The sequence below is a fragment of the Pezoporus flaviventris genome, unplaced genomic scaffold, assembly GCF_033815535.1.
Source record: "Pezoporus flaviventris isolate CSIRO_AGI_PZ_B2104156 unplaced genomic scaffold, CSIRO_AGI_Pfla_v1 ptg000176l, whole genome shotgun sequence".
Taxonomy (NCBI): domain Eukaryota; kingdom Metazoa; phylum Chordata; class Aves; order Psittaciformes; family Psittacidae; genus Pezoporus; species Pezoporus flaviventris.
The window spans coordinates 641,032-667,567 of record NW_026892724.1 but is presented as its reverse complement, the minus strand read 5'-3'; the positions used below and the strand labels follow the sequence as shown (position 1 = coordinate 667,567).

The 26,536-nt window shown below is 46.1% G+C and overlaps 1 protein-coding gene across 1 annotated transcript; it reads right to left on the bottom strand.

The window, feature by feature from the left end:
• Positions 1-308: 308 nt before the first annotated feature.
• Positions 309-26,536, bottom strand: CLIC4 (chloride intracellular channel 4). Its single transcript, XM_061480326.1, has 6 exons — positions 26,366-26,536; positions 11,419-11,528; positions 6,890-7,015; positions 6,518-6,624; positions 5,181-5,362; positions 309-4,395 (listed from the first exon to the last, which is right to left on the bottom strand). Exons 1-6 carry the CDS (start codon positions 26,435-26,437, stop codon positions 4,231-4,233), a joined length of 762 nt encoding a protein of 253 aa, XP_061336310.1. The 5' UTR covers positions 26,438-26,536; the 3' UTR covers positions 309-4,230.

Below are 26,536 nucleotides of genomic sequence, written 5' to 3'. Positions count from 1 at the left end.
ACACCCACTAAGAGACATACCTGAAAGCAAAGACAGTGGGAAACGTGGATGAAACACTCCATTTCTGTAGAGAAGTCATTATCTCTCAGCTTAATTTTAAGACAGTTCTTAACTTTAAGAGCACAACAATGGGTTAGAATGACAGAAACAACATCTTCTGCCGTAAATCACGCTACACTGAAGAACCAGAAAGCCAAAACTTGAGACTATAGTTTCTGCAGTTTTGCTCTGTGGTTCAGCAGAGCACGGTCAGGTCAGAGCTTACACAGGCGAGAACTGCAGGCTTGGGAAAGAAGAGAAAGATCTGCTTGGTAGTGAAAATATAATTTTATTTAACAATAGCTGCCAGCAGGATACTGGTATATCTGTAAAAGATGTTCCAGAGAGTGAAAGACAAAAGCAAACTACAACAAAGTGTATCAACTCTTCAAGTATTTCTGCAAACAACGCTCCAACGCCGCTGTCCTGTCTCAGGAGCCTCGATAGCCTGTTCTGCTCCCCTGCTCTCCCAGCCCCCATCCCCTCCAGAAACAAAATGTAATAGCTGGTGGCACAGCTTCTGAGGCAGATGAAATAGTTTTCACTTGGGATAAAGCCTTCTTCTGAAAATATTAATTGATGTGTTCAGATAGTGCTCTGAGTGGCAAAGAGTAAAGAGAAGTTGACTGTACTTAGCCACTTTTTGTTCTACGCTGAGATAGGCATCAGTGGGTTTGGCTCAAGCATCTTCAATTTATTCATGCCTGTGCTCCTTTGATACGAAATGCTAATTTGCTACTTTAGCATAAGAACTTGATTACATCTCGCTTCTTATCATGGAGCTGCAGCAACTCCCAATGGGTCGGGACATGCCCCTTGCGGAAAAAACACCAATTTGATGGGAAAATGCAAAGGTAGGAGCGAGGCTGTGACTGTCCGAGGGACACTTACAGACAGCAGCCATCAGCAGAAGCACAGAAGAGCTCTGGAGTCCATGAAATGGCTTCAGGAGTTCACAGGCAGCTCCTACACAGAAGCAACCTCGTCAAGAAGGGATGCTTTGGTAAGAATTAAAACAACCCCATGCATATACTATGATCTGTTCTCCCACGCAAAGCCAGGGTGACGATGATGGATTTTCCCTTTATGTTCAGGAAATACACAAGTCACCTGTTTTAATGGGAATTTCAGCATATTTCAGCTTGAGAATAAAGTAAGTTATTCAGCATGCTAATACATGCAGCCAACTTGCAAACTGGAATGCCTACTTGAAAGGGTAACTGCTGTTTTTAAATTGCAGAAGGGGCTAGAAGCATCATTTTAAATTTAAACAGGGGGTAGATTAATTGCTGTTTGATGAAATTAAAAATGCATTTAAAGATCAGATTGTAAACAAGTTGACAGAAGTCAAGAATTTACATAGTTATGAAAGGGCTTTTTTAATTAACATAGCGCTGGTGATTGGGGCCAGATGAAAGTGCTCTGCCCACACCAGACGCTGAGCCTGTGCCACACCACCCCAGCTACACTCTGCTCCTTCAGGGATCACCTACAGAGGTGGGAGCTGCTCTCGGGGGAGCCCTGGCCCCTGCTGAAGCCAGCAAGAGGCTGGGCAGCCCCTGCCACAACACACACAACTGCAGGAGGAAGCTACAAGGACCCACTCCTTTCACGCAGGACAGTTAAGAGCTCTCATGTGGTAACTGCCTCAATCACGAACCTGGTCCTCATCTGAATTCCACCTACAAGGGAAAGGCCCTCAGTACTCCATTGTACTGAGATAAGAAATACATTAGTTACAGCGAGAGCTTTAACTTTGTTTACAAGCTTTCAGACACAATCATTAAAGTACTTAATGCCGAACAGAACGTATTACAATTGCTTGAAGATTGCCTATAAAAGTAGAGAGAATATATTATCTATAAGAGACAACAAGCCTGGTATTTAACAAGGGAAGTGTCTGCATTGACACACAGGCAGTGTGAGCATCACAACAGGCATGGAAGCATCTCATGCTCACACACAAAACGCCTGGGGTCTGCAGTGTGCACACAAGGGCTACTTTGCTTTTAAAAGGAGGAAGGCCCAATCCCTACAGCTTCTAAGGGCCATCCTGATGTAGGATTTAGAGTTTAAAACTTCACAAGGATATGCCACAATCACATTGCTTCCTATGTTCTCGGTTTTAAAGGTTAACTAGATGATGGCAAAGAGCACCAAACCAATGGGGGCTGAGCAGGGTTGGGTTTTTTTCACCTTAATGTGTCATTAAAAACGTTATTTAGCAAATAAGGAAGTAATTCCCTTTTCTAGATGTCACGTTGTAGCAAAGACTGAACCCCTACAGAGGCTTATTATGGCCGAGAACGTTTATTCAGGAGGAGAACGTGACGTTAGAACACAGTAATCATTAAAAGGCTACGGTGGTCACTGCAGAATTGTCTTCCTGTGCCTAAACACCCCTGTAATAAATCCTAATAGGGTCTAAGTGTATCTACGGTCATCTTCAAAAGACACGTAACAGAACTGCTAACTGCCTTTATATAGGAACTCTAGCTCTAGGAAGGCGAGACAAGGCACCACAAGCCATGTATACAAATATGGATCTTGTACTCTACCTCTTCTACGACAAACTAACTTCATGGGTATATAAAGTAGCAAAAGCGGGACGCTTAGAAAAGTCAGGCTGGTTTTCATAAAGCCAGTGCTTACCAAAAAAATTAGTGTATAAAAGTGTTTATGTGAGCATTTCCATGTTATTGCAGAATGTTAAATATTCCAATGACAACCTACCAGGAATAGCACTTTCCAGCTTCTAAAATCAGTTAAATACAAAAGTATCTTTACAAAAAAATAGGCATATAAGTCTAGTGTTCTTTGGAGCTGTTTATGATGGTCTTTTAAAAATAACCTAGCAGTTTAATCCATGCATCAAAATCATCAACTCTAAACAAGAAAACTCCTCCCTGCTTTAGAAAGATTTGAAAATTGTGTTTAAAAAACTTGTAGTGCTATTCCTCAGTGTCGCTGTAAAAAGCTTCTGTTATAGTAGTGCAATGATTATGACCACGCAGAATTGCAGTCCAGGTGCACAGACCAGCAATCAGGAGAGATTCCATGGAGAGGACGGGACTCCACGCACCATTGCTTTACAAGAGTAATTCATGGAGTTGCTTTCAGGAAAAAAATGCATACTAGAATTTAAGGCAAATGTTATCTTTAAAGGTCACTTTAGCTTTCTTCAGGAAAGAAACAGCTTTCCAAAGCTCCCCGAAGACCCCACTTTAGTGGCTGTCAGGGTTCAGCCTCCATCACTAATCATTGCACTGCTATTCACCACAGCAGCTATTTCCAACTAACACTAACTTTTACAGGTACTTGGGTTACACAGCACAGATTTTGTCAGTAAATATCACCAGAAAGACCTATACAAAATGAAGGCCCTTAACTACCAAAAAGAAAGCCACTTGCAGTTTTAAGGGGAACACATTCTTCTGGACAAGCGTAAGCTGCCAATTTTAAAACAAATGAAGTTTTTGGTTTGGTTTTTTAATGTCATCAAGCTCTTGAAGACACAACTAAATAACTCTGAACCGCGAGCTTCCTGCGACAGCACTCAGCCTAGGTTCAAACTTCCCTCGTGCTTGAAGACGTTCAAATCTGAGTTGCTCACTTGAGCTTATCCTCAACCACTGCTGAGATTTCAAATCCAAGAGTACTTTTTTCCTTGTTAAAAAGCGTTGCCAAATATTCTGCAAGTGGCCCTTTTGGGCAGCAAGTTCCCTCCTCTATGTAAAACAGACAGACAAGCAGGTACAGTTCAATGTGTCAGATATGACAATTGTGTGTAGATCTTCTGGAAAAGCAATAAATTCCAAAATACATAAATACTCCTTGTACCATATAGCCAGACAGATTCCTAAACCAATTCGTAGACAGGGACCAAATGTTTGCAAAGGAAAGCAGTAGGGGCAAGAGAACCCTTCATAGTGAAGAACCTAGAGTCACCCCGGTGCAATATTAACATAACTGCATTAATGATATTCATACGTGCTGTGAAAGGAGGTAAGGAAAAACAAGCCTATAATTAAGTCTGCAAACTTTAGGTAATTACTGTACCTGGTCTATCCACCATAACTTTGAATAACTGCAAGTTCATGCAAAAAAAATTGCTATCTTATACGAAAAGAGCAGTCTGTTAGAAGCCTTGTTATGGAATATGCAAGAAGTCATCTCTTTTGCAAGTGCTGTTTACTTGGTGAGTCTCTTGGCTACATCACTGTAAGCTATTTCAATTTCTTTGTCTCCAGGGCAGGTATTGGTGAATTCATCCCTGCTGTAAGCATTCGTCAGGTATCTCCAAATCCCTGTCATTTCCTTGGGAATCTCAAAGTTGCGGTATTTTTTGGCCACCACCTAGAACAAAAGAATTAATTATGAATTTACATCCTTCATCTTCAACCACTTGTCCATCCCTTGCCACTCGCCCATTACGCTGTCCTTCAACGTGGTACATAGTCACTTCTAGTCAGGAGAACACGTTCCTCTGGGAGAGGCCTGGACCTGGCAGCACCCTGCCTCCCTTTGTTCCTATCCCTCTTTTCCCCAAAGGAAACACTGCTGCACCCAGGCAGAAACTTAATCTGTGGCTCCATCTGCAGTACAGAGCTGACAAGGATAACTGGAAATGGTGAAAGGAACTCCAGTCAGGATTGCACAGGCACATCTTCCCTCCTGCAGTTAACCTCAGCTTCCTCCTTCCAGGCTTCCAACTTCATTTTTTTACATACAATCCTTGTATTTCACACTGTGCCCTTTCCTTTGCTGTTAACAGAGCAGTTTTCTCTACAGATAGGAGAAGATGTCCACTTCAACCATTAACATAACATTCACCTTCCTTCTTCTGCCTCATTCTTCTGCATGTTGCAACCTCCGCGAACCACACTGGTCAGCGCAGTAAAACAGGTTTTGGCTTGTGACTATCACCATCTGATGGATGACTGGTTCACACCTCCACTGGATTCACCTGCTCTACCCCAAAGCCCTTGGGAATTAACCAAATCTTGTGCAATTTCACCCACTGTTAATGCTGTAGTTAAGCTTACACAGGAGCTTACAAAGAGTTGAAGCTGGACTCAAGAATGTCATAAACATCAGCATTTCGTCCTTCATTGTCACATAACAACATATAAAGCATTTACCTTGACAATGTGCAGTTTGGGTAGCAGGTTGCAGTCTGCTAGCGTCATCTCATTGCCATCCAAGAACTTGCGGGTAGAAACTGTTATATCCTCCATGCTATTTTCATCTATCTCATCGGGAAGAGGAGAGTTCAGATACTCGTCCAGTTTCTGGAGGGTTTTCAGGAGGCCACGTTCTAAGGCTGCAGAGGAAGGAAGAGTTTTTAAAACACGAAAGAAAACCAAACCCCAAATTTCAAAGCCAACTGTAATTTAGGATCTTGATATTAGCAGCAGGTCTGAACCCCAAACCCCAATCACTGCATGACCCAGCAGAGACACTGAAAGGTTTTCAACCCGTGTGCAGTTTTTGTGGCAGCACTGCTGCCGGAGCTGCCTTTGTGCTCACCAGTGACACCCAAACTGAACTAGATCCCTTGAAATATCACTGATGCAGGTTATTTAGACGCTGGTTTGTATATGAGCTTGCACCGACTGAAAATACAACTGTCCACAGGTGCTTATTTTTGGTTTAAAAAGTGGCTTACGTCTGTTTCTTAAGACTGCTCCTAAGTGGCTTAAGCTAATCGGAATTAAGCTCTGCTAGGGTTTATATTCATTTGCACATAATCTGTTTAATGCCTCATGCTCCCCCACCAGCTCGGAGAGGCACAGGCTGCTGAGGAGCTGTGTGGAATCCAGCACCAGAGGGCAGCACACCCCATGGAATCAAAACTACTTCTCAGCTGCTCACAAACACCTCTCCATCCGAAGCACAGCAAAAGACCATTCCCATTCCCTGACTCTCTTCCCTCCACCTACATTGAGGTCAAAAGATTTGTACTCAACTATTAAAGGTCTAATTGTGCATTCTTTTGCTGTTATTGATAGCTGTCCTTCCATCTATGTTCTCTCCACGCAGAAAGGTCTTAACCCTTTGAAGAAAGCAACATGAACTTTACTCAGAACTCTGAATGGGAACCCTCAAACACCCAAGGGTGTGGAAAGGCCTCGCAGCAAAGGCTTGGCAACACCACCACCACGGCAGCATGATGCAAACTCAGCACAGAATTCAGTTCTGGGTGTTAAAATCACTTCTACTTAGTTCAAGAGTTTTGAGTGGCTGTTGCGTAGGGAAGTTGCAGTGCCAGGACACTGACAAACCATTCACACCCTGCTGGAATTGTGGTTGGAGACAGCCTTAGTAAGTTCTCTTTGGAAGCGTTGGAATCTTTGAGCATTAAACCACAAGTTTGATTCCAGTGCCCCTCAACATGACGGAAGATTTGTCATTGAGACACTTCACAGCAAAGCTGCACTGGAAAACCCAAGGGCTGCAGGTATCTGCCCAAACCTACCTTCGTTAGCTTCTGGTCTGGAATTTTTTATAAAGGCAGAAAATTTGGCAAATATATCCATTCCAGCAGTGTTGGATTCTGGATGCTTTGGTGAAAGTTTTAGGTACCTAAAAAGTAGAAAGAAGAAGATGTACAGCACATCGTTCCTGGCAGAATGACGCTCATCATGTATTAACCAGCAAAAGAAAACTGTTTCTAACGTAAAGATGAGGGAAATGAAGGGAGGAAAGATTTGACAAGCAAGAACTCTGAGCTGCTTTCAGTGTCTGTCTTCAGTTTACTGATGACAAAGAACACCGCAACCAGTGCGGAAAACCCCTCTGAGAACATTCCCTCTACTCCAAGGGGACAAACTATCATTTTAACACTTACTTGGGTGGAGCCAAAACATCTTCCAGGAACTCCTCAATCTTATTCACATCCGTTTTCACTTCACCATTGTAAGTGATGAAGGGCGGATGAGTGCCTGGAGCCAGGTTTTGAAGGTCTGCTGGTTTCCTGGGGTGAAACACAAGGTACGAGTAAGCACGGGACATCCGCGGCCAGCTTCCACTGCTACAGTCACAAAAGCACCGCCTGAGGTTTGCACATCCTTGTAGTTATATACACATACATACATATATATACACATACACACACATATCACCAGTTTTCTTTTTTAAAAGCACGTTTACAGCTTGATCAGCATGTTGAATGTACACTTGATACCAATTCAGTTCAGATGCTTAAGACCCACTGCTTCCTCCTACCTCTGGCTATGTTTTTTCTCAAGTTGATAAAACATTGTCTAGCAGGGGGATATATATACACCCAGCACACCAACACGCTCTCTCCTTCCCAAGATCTGCAGTACAGTTTATATATAGCATAATCTGAGATCAGTGATAATCCTCCCCCTTTACACAGAGCTTTGCTGGAAAGAAGCAAGTCTGATACAGAGCAGTATGTGTAAACCATTTACTATGTGCACACAAAATCTGGTTCTAGACAAGCTGACAGATGCTTAAACATCCTGTTGAAAAACGATGCCTAAAGCTTCCTGATCCAGCAGGAAGTCTGCCAAGAGAAAGTTGCCCCTTCGTTACTGCTTGAACAAGTCCACACCAGACCATAACCCTTCAACTGGGTTTGTTCTTTGCACGATGTGACCACGCTTCTGAGGCAGCACCAAGCACCCAGGAACAGGGTTTAGTGGATGCTGGACCTCCAGTTCATGAAACCCTCCTGGCTGGACTGGGCAGAGAAACCAGACCAGTAACAGCCACAGCCACAGGCACTCTGGCAGCATGAGGAAGCAGTGCTCGCAGGGAGAGTGCTCAGACTCTAACCAAGCACAGTTTATGGGTTTATCCTCTAGAAATGCTGCTCCCAATTCCTTACAAACCCGGGATCCCCAGCCAGGATTCACCTCCTGCCCACTGCTGAGCCTTTAAGCAGGCAAACGCCAACAGCTTGTAGTGCCAAAGCACACTGAGGAGACAGGAGCACCGGGCAGTGTGTGTGAAACAGTAAGAAAACTGATTTTCATACTCAACAGTAAAGCCCCTGCTTTAGCCAGGTGACACAAGTCTCGTGAATACAAGAATTTAACCATTTTCAAGCTTCCAAGAAGTTATTTCTCTCATAGTTGCCCTCGCCCTCTTACTTTTAGGATTTAAAAGCCTGTCATCGGTTAATGCTCTAAGTAGCTTTACATTTCATTTCGACACAGCTCTGCAACCCACAACAATTACAGGAAGTCATCGTGGCTCCCTTCCAATTTCTCTGTTGGCCAGATAAAACTCCCCACAAGGAATGTTATGTTCAAAGCAAACAGAGGCGGGCCCACCGGATCCGCAGTGATGCTGTCAAAGGAAAGGTTTCATTTCAGAAACAAACTGGTCTCATGAACGAGCCAAAGAACCAGAGCGCATCTCAAGCATCCCAGAGCACCTTATTAACCCCTCCTGCCAGGCCAGCCTGGCCACCCGAAAGCACAGGGACACCCCACAGCTGAAGCTCAAATGTAATAGAGGGTTTGACTTCCAGTTCCTGCTCTTGCCATCAGCAAACCCTGGGTTACCGCATACAAGCCACAGCCCTTAGAGCACCACGAGTACACAGGGGTGTCCTTATAAGTCTAAGAGCACAACTTCCCTTAAGAGCTGAACAAGGAGGCAATTAAAAATATTGATTTTAATCCAGGGATAAACCTGGACACCCTTTTTAAAAGGCAAAACAAAAACCCCACCAACCAACCCCCCCCGACTCCCATAACCAACACTGCAAACAGCTCCATACAGCTGGGACCTGCCCCTGAGGTTACCAGGGCATGCGATCGTGTCATGATGTAGGGCCATGTAATCAATACCTGGCTATCACCAGCTAATGAAGTAGGCAGGCTCTTTAGCACCAGCCCAGCAGTAAGGTATGAGCGTTTCATGGCTTTGCCACAAACCAAAGAGCACTCAGCATGCAAATCATTTCTTGATGATCAGACAAAAGCCAGCCCCAAATGCAATGTGCTCTACCGCGATCTACATTGCGCAAGTACTGCCACACGTGTAATGTGGAGACAGATGCCAGCAATGAACCCCGCTGTCTCCAGTCCCCAGGCAGCATCTTACACTGCTGAAGCTGCATTCACCTCTGGGCAGGCTGTAATATTGACTAATCTCTTAATCTTTGTCTGTCAACGTAACTGTAAAACCACACCACCACGACGTTTAAAATGGGATTTCAAAACGTAACTGAACACAAGCTGGCTCCGAAGGTTGCTACAAGCCCAACAAATGGTTTATGTCCACTGAACAAGTCCAGTCTCTGAGCACTGAAACCCTGCTTCTGGAAAGGGAAAGAATAAAGCCTCTGTGTGACTGACCCAGAGGAAGAAACACACCATTGCTCTGGAAGGGTGGCACGTCCCACTGCCTTTGCCTATGCACATATTTTTGGGTCTTAGGAGTGGAACGGAGAACTGCAAAAGGTTCTTCTGTTAGCACAGCATGATGTCTGAGGCAGTCATGGAAGGAAAAACACACACCACAGTCAGCGGGATCACGCTCAGTTTTTCCTGTGTCCAAGTTACTTGTGAACTTTTGTACCCAACCGGGACCTTTTAAGCCTCACAAAAGACAGAGCTTGCCTTACTGCTGGGCACAAGTTGGGCTGGAAGGCAAAAGCATGGTTTGCAGTGAAATTAATTCAGCTGCTTACATCCATGACTATCCTTTCCTCAACAAATCTGTGTCTGTACCAGGAACAAAAAGAAGAGGGGGTGACTGGCTTGAATAATGTAACAGCACTTTCTGGTGACAGCATTAGGAGTACCAGGGCAACATTTAGCACCTATTTTGTACTTATTTTGTGTTTTCCCCTCTCCAGTATAAAAAAAAAAAAATGGGAGGGGGAAAAGCTTTCCTTGTGTAAGAAAAGATGATTTTAACCATCTGCAATCAATTTATATTCTAAAAGTTAGTTTTACATCCCATTCCCCATCCAAATTAACTCCAAGTTGCCAAAGCGACACAAATAAAGGCAAGTCTAGCAGGCATCTTTGGCATTTTAATGGTACATCTCAAGCTGTTTCAGCAGTAAAAATGCTTCCAAGTATAAAATATCTCTTTCAACCTTGTCAACCCCCCCCACCACCCCAATAACTGCAGATGGTTAAATAACATCATTGTTATAAGGAAGCCCAAGCTACAAGCAGAACCCAAGCTCTGGTTCTACTCCAGAGGCTTCCCCAAACCACGGGCAGTGCTGAATGGAAGATGTGACACAGTTGGTTTATGTGTACTGGCAGCAACAGTTGTATCTGCAGTAAAATCCCACACTGGCCAGAGAAGATCTCTGCGCTGCACCCAGTTAACAAAAGCCATTTCCTCCCCTTCCGAGTGGTCTCAGCCTTACTACACATGGAAACACTTGACGCTGGTGGCCAGCACTGAGACAGCAACTTCAGTGATTTAAAAGCATCAAAACAAGTCTCCTCCTTCAAGGGAGGAGAAGAGGTTAAGCCAGGCAGGGTGATTTCCTCCCGACACCTATTACACTTGATCCGCTGGGAGTATTGCCATTGGCTTGCTGTTTGGAAATAAGGTTTGTGAGCACTGGCACTCCCACCTCTCTGCACAGAGTTCCATGACTAACGTGCTATTAGTGCTCTGAAAACAGGGCTTCACACCAAAACCAAACACAAGGCCCCTGCTGAACTGAGCATTTTAACACCACTAAGAAAAGCGCACCCAAGCTCAGGGAATTAACACTCCTGGATTCACATTTCCCCTTCTCAGCCACCAAGGCATTCATCTCATTGATGGAGAAGTTGCAACGTAGGTGCCACACAGCATCAGGACGTATCTGGCTATGCTATGCAAAGGCAGAATATTTTACAGTCCACCTCACTTTATTTCACTCATATTTACCTCCTGGATGGATATTTTCACATTGTGGTTGCTCTTATTGCGTAATAAACAGTATTATTTCAAAACCTTTAAACAGGGGAGTAGGCTGCACATCACTGGTGGCAGTTATCACAGAATCATTGAAGATTTGATCCAGGACTGGCTGATCTCAAATACCCACTCAGCAGTCTTCACTTGCAGGATCTAAACATGAAGTCAGCAGGATTCTGTTCTCAGAGACTTCATGTCTATTAGTTTCACCCAAGAGCATCATGGCAAACAAGAGCATTCAATCAGACCCGTTCTCTTGGTTACAGATACAACCTCGGTTACAAAACCAACCGACCATCTGTGCATGCACCTTTCACAACGAGATTGCCTCTTGGTGTTCAAGAGGCCAGATTTTCTTTTTACTCTCCAAAAAGAAGCCACGCAAGAGTTAGAAGCCACAAACAAACATTTATTACACCGAGCACACCGTGCTCTTGCCTGTCAAAGAAACCAAGCGTTTCTTACCTCTTCAGGTCAACTGTCGTGACGCTGAACACCACTCCCTTCAGCCAAAGGATCATGAACAGTCTCTGGGAAAAGGGGCAGTTTCCTATGCTCTCTCCATCGCTGCCAGCCTGCAGAAGGGAACAAATAATTCATTAGAAGGTAGGACTGGGCTATGCTTACAATTACTGCAACCTCTTTAATGAAGACAGGCTAAAGTAACAAGTGACAAGCCAGGGGTTTACTGCCTGCACAGTCTTCACATCGCTAACTCTTCCAAAGACCTAACAAGCTCAGTCAAACCCAGCACCACTTTGCAGGAGCACTCCTTTGCTGATGCACCTGGACCAGATACCATCAAGGTTTCTCCATATAATGCACAAAAATGAGTATCCCCAGCATATTTCTGCATCCTTTTGGCGGTGTTTTAGGGGGGTGGTTTGTGGTTTGGGTTTTTTTTCCTTAAATACTTGTACCCTCCAATGACTTTTTGCTGCAGACATAAGGAGGGTTTTCTACCAGTGAAATCTGCACAGTTCTGAAGTCAACTAACTGATTTACTTGTCATGGCCTCTAGCAGCTGCTCACAAAATCTACCAGAACAAGTCCTCAGGCAACAAAATAAAGTTATCCTTCACACTGAGGATGATCCAACTGCTCTCAACGGTTCAGAAAGAGCAGCTAACGACACCAGCCTGAATAGCCACACCTTCTGATGGCAGCTTTCCAATGTCTGCATTGTTCTTTGTTGTTTATTACTATATTTGCCTTCTTCTACAAGCCATAGCTAATCAACTGGAGTCATCTTCCAGTTCATTGCTTATACCCCCATTGTGCGATGCTACAGCGAGCCAACTGCAACCAGGAACTATGGATCTTTATTGTACTGCAGGTGTTGTAAGGAAAGACATAACTATAAGTACATAGAGACTTCACTGACAATAAAGTAATATTCCAAAGCCACTTTTTATAGGCAATAGATCAATAAGTCCTTGTCCTACCACAACAAAGGTCCATTACAGAGCAACAGTGAGCCACTCCAGGGCAGCCAGTGATGGCATGCATCTCATGATTGCTCTGACAATGAAGTATGTATTGCCGAGTTGGAAAACTTTAGTTTTTAGTGGGCTAGAATTAGGCATGGAAACCTTGAATCTTGTTATAAAATTCAATCCTCTGAAAAGAAGACTGACTCGGTAGTTAAAACAGCCACACATGTCACAGTATCTTCCCCCTTCACATTAGAGCAGCTTCAAAGGACTTTGCTTAGTTGTATTTAGTGAGTAAAATTATCAAAGCCTGGGTAATTCTTTCATTATTTCTATTAGCAGTTCCCTAAGCCATTTTAAAACCTACTGCAGGACATGCTGGCTGTACCCCTCGGAAATGACAGAAACCAGCTATGTTCAGTAAGCACAGGGCATTCAGAAGCACAGCTACCCAAGTGGAAGGGCTGTACACAGGACTGAGCACATTAACTGCTGTAAGGATTCTACCCACCACATGGAGCAGTGTGTTCCTACCTCACAAAGACTTCCCTCTGCAGTCCATTTCCAGTAACTGTATGCTTTTACAGCTGTTAATATTTAACTGCAACGCCATCCCTCCAGATAGCTGTATGAGCCTATAGTCATATTACTGTGTTTACACTGGTAAATTATGCCAATGTAGATTTACACTTATCTACCTTTGTAAAACGATACTGGAAAAGACAACACTTCATCCCACCTAAGGAAAATCTATTTTTGTCCTGCCCAGGCTAATTCACGCCTCCAAGCAGAAGCAGTTCTTTGATTCAGAACTTGTCTCAGTCTTCAAGTTTTATGGCAACTTCAACAGCTACTGAAACAGCTTCAGTGCCACAACAGATGCAAAAGCAAAATGGTTCCCCCGTGCACAAAACAGGAGCAAATAGGAAGATTCCCTATTAGAAAACTGCAGGGTTTGTCCTAAACCCAGGAGTTAGTTACAACAGCAACCAAGCCTTTGGCTGCCCGGGCTCTGCAACCTGTTGGGATGATCGGAACAAGCAGCAGCATTGGCAAAACAAGGGTCAAGGGCACAGGAAAAACAAATCATGACAATGACAGAGATGTTAAACATTTTTATATCAAACAGACTTTGGAACTGCTCTGCTGCCACAACAACAGCTCCGAAGTTAGAACAAACAGCTGCTTAGAATTTAAAGCACAGCACTGAACCGTGGCTTCCATTGAGGTCCATCTTCCTAAGCCAAAACCAAAGCGACCAGTGAGGACTAAAAAAGGCCAAATGCACTCACACTGTAATGCCAACTTGTACCAAAACGTTGCTTCTCTTCTAACACAAGTGTAACGCTCAAGATGAGCAAACAACAAACAGCATCTGCTTTTGTTTAAGCAAGCCAGGCTTTGGGGATTATGTGAACCAGAGGGAAGCGTTACAGCCCACTAACATACAGCACTTTGAACGAAACCTAATGCACTTCCAAAGCTGCAGATGAACAGCTAAACTGAGCACAGACTTCCCCGTCTACATTCAAACGTTTGTCCCACTTCTGCTCCAGAAAGTCCCAAGTTATTCTGAGCACATCCTGGAGAAGGAATGCAGTCAGAATGCCAAGAAACTTTTGGCTTCACTGCTCGGGAGCCCAGGAATTCTGCTACGTAACTGTTTGCCCAAGAGGCCCATTTTCTACCTCCTTGTATGCGATGCACTCGGAGCTACAGCTGCTACAACCATGCTGGTGGTGCTCATGTGCCTCCTCTTCCATCATGTAAGATCTCGTTCAGAGGGAGATGACTTTGGTTGATGTGTCTCTGAGCCAGTTCCGACTCTGGTTTTCTGCACTGGAATAGAGCTGGAAACCTTGTAAATCTTCAAGAATACCCTGAAATACCCCATGACCGGTCATGCCAGGGTTAATCATGTAATGACTGTTGCTTAGGTCCACTCTTAGCAGCCAGAAACCTCTCTGCCTTATCTCTGAATTCAGGCCGTAATATTCAGGTCTTCAGTGTCTAATCCTCATCACCACCAGAGCAAACCCAGATAATTCAACAAAATTGCATTAATTCTATACCAAGAAGCTTTTTTTAGCTCAAATTCTTTCTGAAACTGCTTCCCCTGAAGCAGTGATTGCATTCAAATGTGACTGGTTTTCCCATGAAAACCAGAGAATTTAAGTGATCATACATGTAAGAGGACAGTGATCATATATGTGAGAGAGGACAGCGATCATACATGTGAGAGGAGACTGATCATACATGTGAGAGGACAGCGATCATACATGTGAGAGGACAGCGATCATACATGTGAGAGAGGACAGCGATCATACATGTGAGAGAGGACAGCGATCATACATGTGAGACGACAGCGATCATACATGTGAGACGACAGCGATCATACATGTGAGAGAACACATGATTATACATATGAGAGGACAGTGATCATACATGTAAGAGGACACATGATCATACATGTGAGAGGACACATGATCATACATGTGAGAGGACAGCGATCATACATGTAAGAACACATGATCATACATGTGAGAGGACAGCGATCATACATGTAAGAGAACACATGATCATACATGAGAGGACAGTGATCATACATGTGAGAGGACAGTGATCATACCTGTAAGAGAACACATGGTCATACATGTGAGAGGAGACTGATCATACATGTAAGAGGAGACTGATCATACATGTAAGAGAACACATGACCATACATGTAAGAGGAGACTGATCATACATGTAAGAGAACACATGACCATACATGTGTTTAAGCAGCTGAATACGCTAAGGGAAAACAAATGTGAAATCATTCTTTACAGGTGCACACAAATGAACTCCCAAGAACCTGCCTGTATTTCTCCAGGCAGAAATGAAGCCACGACCAACTGGGAGGCAAAGAAGCGTTTAGAAGGCCACAAAGCCCTCCTCATGGAGTACAGACGGGAGCGACTCCAGAGTAAAACAGACCCCTGGAAATCTCTGGTCCCAGAGTCCTGCTTCTGAAGAGCCAGCAGGCAAAAGGAGCACACTGCAGGTTCCCCAGACTGCCTCAAATGACTGCAGAAATAACAGTAAAGTCAAAGTGCATTTGATGAGAAGTGTAATAGAGCTCAGTCTCTGCCTACGTAAACGAGGCTAACGCAAAGGGCAGAACAGTAGAAGCCCATTTCCTAATTTACCCAAAACTATCAAGGGAATCTCTCCCAGATTCGACCTACCTGAGGCAGGAAAAAATAAAGTTTGGATGAAGAGGGAAAAACTCATTCCAGAAGCATCTTCCAGGATGCCTTTCATCAAACAGAACCACTAGAGCTGTCTGATTACAGAGCCAAAGCCCTCGCTTCCCTGAATCAGGAATCTGCAAAGCTGACAAGATCAGTGCTCCAACAAATGATCAGGCTGGGGAAAGAAAACCAATGGAGGCTGCTACGGGCAGATTTTGAGCTCTGCAATTTTAAAACACCTTGGCTCTAACTAAAAGAGAAACACCTACATGAGAGAAACAGCACAACGCACCCATTACCTCAAACCAGCAGGTACAAGCACCCCTGCGTGTTTCATGAACAGTAAACTCATCCCAAAATGAGGGCATTAATAATAATCCTACTTGGATGACTGTTTTAAGAGGAAATGGTTCAGGGTAAACGAGCACAGAGAAAAACACGAAGCAAGTTCAAACTCCAGAGATGAAACAATAAAGAATACAGAAAGGGGTGGTTTAATGCTCCACACATGAATACTGAAAACGGCTTGGTAACATCAGTCTAAATCCTTGCAGCATCTGCTCAGACCTTTATCTTGCCAAGCTGAATAAACAGAATTCCAGGCTGTCTGTGGAGCAGCATTTGCCAATAAGCTGGAAAGAATTATGTCCATGAAAGGACCCTAGCAGTAGGTGAGGTAACACCAAAGGGCTGCTCCGTACGGTGCCACTCTCCCAACCATTTGGGGTCCCTGTCCAGGCTGATGGATGAGCTGCAGGGATGTTCTGCGTGAGCATTCACTCTGCAAGCCAAAACATCTGAAAGGGTTCCAATGTCTGAAATATTCACGAGCCATCATTCAAAAGAAGAGAATGGGTGACAAGGGAGCAAGCTGCAGGGATTTGGACTGGGAAAGCGCTGTCTGCAATACACAGTGTTCGATTCATTCTCACCTTTCGGATGTGTTAGCTTGAGAAGGGAGTTGGCTTGTGGTTTGATGGGAGGAACAAGTCAGGGAGCAAACTGGAATCGAGCCCTGAACTCTGCAATTACGTAAATCTGGTTCAGGCAGATTTAACCCAAGGGGTGATGAGATGAAAGGGACACTGCCACTGGCCAGCTCCCCTTTCCCGTGCCCCCTCCATCAGTCAAACGCATCACCAGAACAGCAGTGCCAGCACAAACCCCACAGCAACCCTGGACAACTCCTCCAGCACGTCTGTTCCCTTCTCCCAATACACCAACAAGCGTGTTCAAGCCATAAACACCGCAGAAACATCCGCCTGCTTTAAATAACCAGCCAGCGAGAGCTGTTATCACCACATCCACGTGAAGGATGGATGAAAAAGGGCTGGGAACCACCTATGACACACATCTATCCTCCTCGTTTACTGCTAACGTAAGTTAAAAAGTCACTAAAGATTCGGTCCAAGAACAAAATAAGCTTGCAGCAACCATGAAGAAGATTTACTCACACTATTAAACATCTCTGACAAGCAAGGTAACTCCTGCGATACTTCCGCGATGTGAAGATTCCAAATAAAGCATCTAACATCGTTCTCATCACTCAAAGCAAGCAGTTCGGCACCTCACACAGCTCTTCCTTCCAACTTCCCTTAGTTCCTTGTGTTATATGGCCAGGAGATGAGCCTACAGCCCCACAGACAGCATGAGAAGGGCCCTCCTACCACATTAAGCCTTCCCTATGAGATCCTGTTTCCAATGGCAGTATTAACTAACCTCCACCACAGGTTTCCCCAGTGCCTTCTGGATGCTTTGAAACACAGAAGGTAACTTGTTTTCCTAAAGGAAATGACAAGATAAGCAAGCCCCTCCATTATGTGCCACCTAAAATGAGTGTACACTGATCTCCGGACTGGATACAGCTGACCTCAGAAAGCTCCAAATTAAGCTTGCAGCACCTATAGCACAGTTGTATCTTCATATGAACTACACCCATTAGTGTAACCCCTTTATTCCACCTTTGTAAGGGAGCTTTAAAAAGTCTGGTAACACTGAACCAAGTTACACTTCAACTCTCCCATCACAACCACCACACCCCCCCCCCAGTTTTAGTTCTCTAGAACAAGTTAAGTAATCGCCACTGCCTTGAACAGCCAACCCTGTAAGTAAAACACAGGAAAAACAGAGAACAAAAAGCATAAGGCCAGTGCTTACACCCTGGATTAACTGCACATACAAAGAGCCCGAGATGACGAGTGTGTGCAATCGATGTGCTGACTGACACCAAACCCCAAGGAGCAGCACCCTCAGCTACCTCTGCCTCCTGACGAGCTGTCCCGTCACTGTGCAGCCTGTAACCAACCCAGCTTCCACTTCGGCTGCAATTCCTGGAAACTCAAAAACCTTAAAACTTAACTGAACTCCCTGCACTGACCGCAGACGGGGCTGTTACACCAGGGAAAGGAATGGTCATCAGCCCCTAACGCAGCCTCTTCTGTCATTACTGCTCTGATAAGCCACCACTGTCAGACATCTGACTAACAGCAGCTGACCATTTGGGGATGATGCTATTTTTAAGCCCTGTGATGCTGTTCCTAATGAAATCATTATGGACTTGTCTTGCACTTCCTGCAACTCTTGCTCACTGCTACCCAATTCTCACTGTAAATCTTTGGGAAAAAGCTACGGGATGTTCATGACCTGTTAAAGTAACTTCACTATTCAAGCAGAAGTTAATTAAGTGCTTCCAGTTCTTTGGAGAAAAGAAATTACCCCATGTTCATCCTTCGGGAGAATCGGATGAAGAGTCAGAATCAAAACATGCATTAAATCCTCACCATTTTCTCTGGTGAAGAAATTAACTTCATGACCTGAATACAAAAACTGGGGATTATTGTGGGCCACCTCCAAGCCTGACACAGGAAAATGAGATTACTCAGGAAGGGCAGAAGCCTGGCATCTCCTCTCTGCTGTCCCTGCTACACCAGTGGCAATGCCTTTAACAAAGTGATCCGGTGGGAACAAACCTCAGACAGCACCAAACTGACTGAAATTTGCTGGGTAACAGCGTGACACGTTCTTGCACTATTCTAGCAGGAAACTGTAAGCAGGCAATTAACTATATAGTACTAAGGGTTTCTTTTATAGAGGTTGAAACTTGCTCAGGGGCCTGAGAGCAATGGTTCTCTCCCAGAACAGATAGTACATTTGTTAAAAGTACTGTGGGTGCTTTGGCTACAGCCCAACAGACTTAATTCCAACCCTTTCCCTCTTCCCCCCACCCAATAATGAAGCATCTATAAAAATCACAGAAGAGAACTGCAAACCTTGTCACTGGGGCTTGGAAGTTGAAGCAAGGTTTTCAGCTCGGCATGTAGGAGTTCATCAAATAAACCTCTGAACACACATCCCTTCTGCAGGACATAAAGAGCCCTGCTTATGGCATCTTATAACCTAATTTCCAGGGGTAATATCATAGAATCCCAGCCGGGTTTGGGTTGGAAGGGACCTGAATCTCCTGCAGCTCCAACCCCTGCCATGGGCAGGGACCCCTTCCACGGGCAGGGACCCCTTCCACTGGAGCAGCTTGCTCCAAGCCCCTGCGTCCAACCTGGCCTTGAGCACTGCCAGGGATGGGGCAGCCACAGCTTCTCTGGGCACCCTGTGCCAGCGCCTCAGCACCCTCACAGGGAAGAGCTTCTGCCTAAGAGCTCATCTCAGTCTCCCCTCTGGCAGGTTAAAGCCATTCCCCTTGGCCTGTCCCTACATCCCTTGTCCAAAGCCCCTCTCCAGGTTTCTTGCTGTTGAGCAATGCTGGGCACATTAGCAGAGAGGAGCCGTGAGGAGCTGCTCCAACCTCACCCTGGGCACTGCTCCTTGTCCAGCCACCAGGTCCTCAGGTGGCTGGGCTGGGGCTGAGGCTGAGCCCCACCATGGGCAGGATGCACAAGTGAGTGCCATTGTCAAGGTGCCGGTCCAACAGCAACCACCTGGGAGCTTCCCAACTCTGAGAAAATCAGGAATCCAGCTAAAACCCCAACTGCCTCCAATGTAAACAGCAACGGCACTGAAGAACGTGCCAATGGACAAAGAAATGGCTCCAATCCTCAAAACTCACGAGAGAGCTGCAGCTTTGAACCTTCACCCCCTGCTAACAGCATATTCAAGAGCTCTAGCAAGGGAAAACGTTACTTTTAGACTGAAAATGGCACTGGAGTTTTCATTGTAGAGCACTAGAGAACACAGGCTTGCACTCTGCTGCTTCTGGTTGCAGTGCAAGCAACACGCAAGTCCATTGCTAAAAGACCCCCTGTGACTGAACCTGACATCCCCTGGGAGATGGTATCCAAGGTCTCCAGATGCAGAGTAGAACTTCCTCCTCTGGGACATCTTGCCTTATCTCATTCAGCTCCAGTACAGCACGTCCCACGGGGCAGTTAATGCATCACTCTGAAAGGCTACAGAAATATACTTCTGCTTGCTTTGATTTTATTTTTAGACGTAACCACGTAAAAAACGATTTCTTCTATTTAAAAAAGCAGCTCTCCCAAGTACAGACCATCAAACTGCAGCCAAACAGTAATGGGGGACCAGAGCCAAAACCTGAGGCTGGTCCAGTAGCACTGCCTGATCTCATTAGCTCTTCCCATGAAAATACACAGCTATGACTTCACTCCTGGATTACACTCCTATATTTAGTTTATACCTAATATGGACATTCAGTGTACAGAACGAAGTCATTTCCTTTCCTCGTGCAAAGTTCCTTGCCCTTTGTCTAGCCAACAATACAAGGAATAGGTCTGAACTCTCAGAGAACCTGCACACAAAGACATCTGTAGTTAATGGGGTTTAGCTTATGTCTTTCACCCCAGCATAAACAAACACAGCATTCAGAGCCCTAAAAATCTCATTGTGTCACAGATGAACATCTGACCTGAAATACAGAGAAACAAACTCAAAACAAGGTTAAAAAAAACCCCAACCTTATCTTCTTTAGGAAAAGAATATCCTAAATAAAGAATTCAATGCTCCTGAAGCCAAAGCTCCATTTAAATTCCTGTCAAGGCAACATAATGATTTGGGGTTTGGATGTTTTAGCTGTTAAAATGTTCACACCTCTTAACGCACCAAATGAGCACAGAGTGAGTACCTGAAATGAAGAACATGCTAACAAGCCCATCAGATTTCACCAGGACAATAAATTGGTTGGTTGTGGGTTACTTGCAGAGAGCTGTGAACATAAAACCCAAATCAGATGGGTAACAAGTACACATGCGGGCAGTCAGCCTGCAGCCCAAGCACCCTCCTGAAGGCTGCTGTCTCATGCCCAATGCTGAAGCTCCACGTCCCCACTGGCAGACAAAGCCACCTCGCTTTTCCCCACACTGTCCAGTCAAGGTTCTACACAACTGCACTGCGGAGGGGCCTATCAGCTGCGGGGCATTAAGGAACATCCAAAAACCCAAGGGAGACAAGGAAGCAACTGATGCCAAGCGCAGTTATCCAGGCACAAAAGCAGCTCCTGGGGATTTCTAAGCGGTCTGTCCAGCCCAGCCAGCACTTGGAACTGATGTAGGGCTGTTACAAAAGCGTGTGAGCCCTGTGGTAGTCAATCACAGCAAATGTCTCATTTGAAAGAGAATCTGAATATACTGGGGAGAGAACGACAGCCCGGGGCTCTTTCTGTCCCTTTTAACCAATGTACACCTTTAAAAATCAAACTTGCAGCCTCAGAGTACAAAAGTCATTCTCCAAAGTACACAGCTTACTATTTAGCTAGGAGTCCAAAGAATTCCCAAACACCGCGTTGCAAGAGAACACGGCCATCAACCATCCACAAGCTCAGCTCCAGAACCAGCTTCCCTGCTCACCCTGTTCACACTGTAAGATACAGTCATACTTTTCAAATGAAGAACTCTCTTGCCTCACTGTTTCCTTCCACAAGATCAGGTCAGGATAACCAGTGAAAGACTAGACAGTGACTGAGTCACTGCAGGCTCAGGGTAATGATTACCAACTCCTTAGGAAGCTAATAGTGCCACGGTGCTGCCCACTGGAAGATTACCAGACCTTTCCACCCATTTCCAAACAGTGAAACAGAATTTACATCAGTATTCCCCATGTCTACACGTCACCTCCCAACCAGCAGCTATCTTTCCATACAGACAAGACACCTCTGTTAGGAGGAGTCTCATTCCCTTCAGATTCCTTCAGGAGAACTTTGGAGATGTGCTCTGGGAATTCCTTACTGCGTGCACACAATCACGCTCTGACAAACAAGAGCATCAGGAACAAGACTCGGAGGGCTCAGATCCTCCATCGACGTTTACCCCTGACACTGGACAGGTTCCAGCCCCTAGGGCTCATCCCACCATATATGCCCCTCACATCACCTTCTCTCTCCCCTTCAGGCCTTCAGGGCACAGCCAGAGGCATTTCCCAGCTGTGAACACTGGGCCAGACAGAATTCAGCTGCAAAGGAAACCCCAAGTTCTCTTGACAGTCTGATCTATGTGTTAGGCATCGGAAAGGGGAGGATAGATGTCCGTGGATAAGACCATTACTGCTCCGATGCATTCAGAGGCAATTTCTGACTGAAGAAAAAGCTAACCCATCTGTGTAATCCCTTTGAAAATGATTGCCAGGAGTTTTCCAAGGAGCTGACTTTCCAATGGGCTGCAAAAGTGCATTTACACTAAACCGCGCCGTACCAAGTGCACCAGTTTCTGCATTGGCAATCAGATTCAAATCAAAAAGCCAAGGATGTTCCTGGCTACGAGAACCTTCCCAGGCAGAATTTAAGGGAATACAGTTTGCTGGCCAAAGGAGGAAAAGGCAGGGTTTAAACAGCTGAGCACAGGATATAAGAAGACGGTTACGCCTCAGCTTATAAAGGGATCCTTTACAATGCTCCAGTGTTTGCTCACAAGAACCAAGCCACCCATGGAAGTTTGCTGTCTCTACCAAAAACCTATCAAAGGCAGACTGAGCAAGTTCTCAGGTGCTGGGGTTATTACCTCAAACCTGCAAAGGATGACCTGGTACCTAAGGAGGAGACTGATGTAATAGGATTATCGAGCGATAAGCCTGCCCCTGGCAAGACTGCTCTGGGAGGAATGCTGCGTGTCTCTATTCCTGTTATTCCCTCGCATCAATGGTCCTTTTTATTTTACAGTTATATTGTAGTTGGAAAAAAGATGACGAACGAGAACATGGGATGGTTTGTAATAAACCAACCTACAGCAGCTACACTGCTCCAGAGCGATGTAAGGACACACAGTCAACCGTGAAACAACAGCAGACCTGAACGTGTATGATTCACACAACTCACTCCTCCCACCCAGCCCTGAGCTGATCCCCAGCACACATCCTGCAGCTCCTGACCCCGGCTCCAACCCTGAACTGAACAAAGCAGACCCAGAGCCCAGACCACAACAACTCACCTGCCAAATGCCTGTTTAGTTCAGAGAGACAAGAGCAGCCAAGCTCCTGGATGATCAGTGGGAGCGTTCAGAGCAGGGGATTTGTTCAATGGGAAGTCGCAGGGGTTTTCTACTGACAGCACCGCTCACAGGGAATCAGACGTGGATGCTCTCGGATTTTCAAAACAGGTGCTCAGTTTCACAATGACATTACTGGAAGCTGCCAGAAATCCAAGGTCTAATTGATCTGCAAGTATACCCATGTCATATGGGGAGAGCAGCTTCCTCAACGGTTACCCGCATCTCCCATAGCCAGTCTCATGCCAGCAGATCTCCAACTATGGATTTCTTGTTTGTGGGGTTTCTTGTTTTAACTTGTTGATACCTGTGTCTTCACCCTGCTACCACCAGGAGAACACAACCCTGACTGTCCTTTAAAACCAAGGGCTGAGCTTGCAGCAGCTTCCATCCCCATCTCCTTTGTACACTGTCCTAGAGAACCTGCACGAGTAGCTTCCTCAGCTCTGTTCCTGTGGTTTCCACAGATGAGTGGTTCTATTTGGCCGAGTCTGTCCACCACACGTTTTATCTACAATAAAATCCACACACACTCAACTGAATTGCAGCTCTTACAAGTGGCTGAAGTGCATTCAGATCGCAACGCTCATGTCTCCACGTGCACACTCATAACAGCAGCCTTCACTCTAAAATGCCACCAGGGCACATAAAAACATCCCTGTGAGACAATGGAAGCGGCCTCCCTCATTAATAAAACATGTGAGCACGAAAAAGGATCCATCACCGGCTCCTCCTCATCAGCTCCCACAGGAAAGGCTTCAGAAACATCTACAGTTAGCTCAAGAGACCACAGGCAGCCCACCAGCACCGCAACGAGAAACCTGCTGAAGCTGCTCATTACAGCAGACCAGGGAACAGATCAGTCACCTCCATTTCAGCATGCCAATGCATTTTCTTACCCAAGTGCCTGAATTCTGCACGTGTGTTATCACAGACTATGAGGGTCATACTTACAGCAAGATACACTTGCTCTTGACTAAATCAAAGCAATTTGCTGGTGACAAACAGCCCTACGTAGTTATTCACAGCTGAAACCCAACCACGTGTGCACTCCTCCCCACGCTGTGCCCATCCTATTTTGTTACTGATCACAATTTAACAAGATTCGAGCCCAACATTTTGGGCAGGAAGCCAAACAGTTTCTCCTGCTTCACAGGTCTGTTTCTCAAGCTTTAATCCATACCTTTGTTTCATCTCGGTCTGGCTGCTACAATCCTTTGTACACAGGTCATGCAGTCACCACCCTTCAGCCGCAGGCACTTGGCAGAGGGCTCTTTTTTGGTCAAGAAGCCTTTCCACTACCTCTCGGTGCAGAGCTTTGCTGACTAACAGTGCACAGGTAGAAGCCAGACCCCATGGGCTCTTTGGGAAGTGATCATGGGGATGCATGGGGAAATACTCTGAGAGGGACTCAGAAACTTCAGATGTTTTCTAAGTAAAAACCATGCAACTGAAAAGCAGACACTGAGCCTCCCATTTACACGGGGGGAAATCACTACACCAAAATCCGCTGCTCTTCAAGCAGCCACTGTTAGTTCTATTGAACAACCATACATGTTCTTGGGCATTTTGTGAAGTGACCGTCTCAAGGAGACAGGCAGCAAAGAAGACCTTGACAAACCCCCTGTTCTGATAACACTGAACGGCTTCAATAAAGCGTGGGACAGGCAGCAACACCCAGATGAAACTATTCTGGTCTGTCTGCTGGGTGGGAGTGTTCTTCCTCTGCAGGGAAATGACCTTTACCTGAAGATCACAAAGGCAGACAAGAAGAACTGCTTCTTTAACCTGAACTCTAGCAGACAGACAGCACACAGCTGGCAGCAGTCACTCCTAGCACTGGGAAAAGGCTTCCTTGAGGGAGATGCTGTAATACTGATAATTCGAAATACAGCCTCCTTAAACCCATACCAGTAAAGAAGTTTTAATTGAGAGAGACAGAAAAACTCCCCTTTCATATCCTCTTACATCTTTATTGGTCCGATACCGATTTAGAACCAACACATCTTTCTCACAACTCATTTTACACCTTTTTCCATGCTACTCCTCATGCATAAAACATCCTCATTAAACAGATGAATGAAGCTTCTCCCCCCAGATCCTCCTGCCATCAATCACTGCTCTCATTTGTTTAAAAAGAAGAAAAATTGGCCAACAAACTTCAGGACAGATGAAGAGAAGTTGGCAAACAGAAGAAGTACTACTATAAATAATTCCAAGCGATGTGTAACTTAATTGCTGTACCAGGGAGTTCTAACCTCGACACCAAGAACCTCAATATTCGCAGTAAAATCAGGTCTGGAATCTTCCACTGTAATGCTTTTCCCGTTACTGCCTCCCAATGATACTTAGGGGTCTGAAATGGAAAAAGCCCTCACTATTTTCAGAGTGCCGTTTAAGATATAAAATCTCTGTTTAAGGACTTATTTTCAAGGCTCCACCTAATCTGCTCGAAGTTTTCATGTCGATTGTGTTACACTAAGCGATGCCCAAGATCCCAGCTGAAGATTTCCCATTATTTTCTCACTGCAACGGAGAGAAACTTCATCTGAAGAAGTAAAATACTTCTTCTCTAGAGGCTTTCCTCCAAGTGAGCTGAAGCACAGAGAGCAGAGGCTGACACCACTTACTCCCCACACTTTAGCTATGAGGTAAAAGCAAGATGCCGCATCACTAGAGCCCTGGAGGATACAAAACATTGCATCATACCGCAGTACGCGAACGCAAATCATGCGGAGATGGCAAACGCGATCTGCGGTATCAGCGCCGGACCAGGGCAGCGCAACGCAGCCCCGTCCTCCCCGCCTGGGAGCAGCCCCGGCGACGCCTCCACCCGCTGGGCTCCACCCGAGCGCGGGGCTCGGCGGGGCTGGGGGACAGGAAACTCGCGGCTTCGCTCCGGGCGCACGGCGCGGGGCTGGGGCCGGTGAGCAACGCCCGGTGCCGGTCCCGGTCCCGCCGGGCGCTGGGGAAGAATCTTCCGGCAACTTCCCCGAGGGGCCCTGCCCGAGGCCCGCGCTGCCGCCCGCCCGCACACCCGGCCCCGGCGCCGCGCCGGTCCCTGCCGGCCCCTCCCCGCCCAAAGGCCCTTTTGTGCGCGGCGGGGCGGCACCCGCGGCCGGGCCCGGCACCGCCCTGAGCAGAGCCCCGCGGGCTGCAAACGGGGTCCAAACGGAGCCCCCGCGCGAACGCGGAGCCCGCGGGCGGGAAAACGGCGGCGCGCAACGGCCGGAGCGCGCGCCGAGAGGGGAGCCGCGGCGGGAGCGGACGGGACCCCCCCCCCACCTCCCCGCCACCGGCTCACCTTGACGAAGAGCTCGATGACGGGCTCCCTGTCGCCCTCCTTGACCCCGTTGACCGGCACGGACAGCGCCATGCTCCAGCCCCGCCGCCGCCACCGGGACCGGGACCGCGACACCGGCACCGTGCGACCGCCTGCGCGCGACTGAGCCCGCCCCGCCCCGGGCGCCAGACC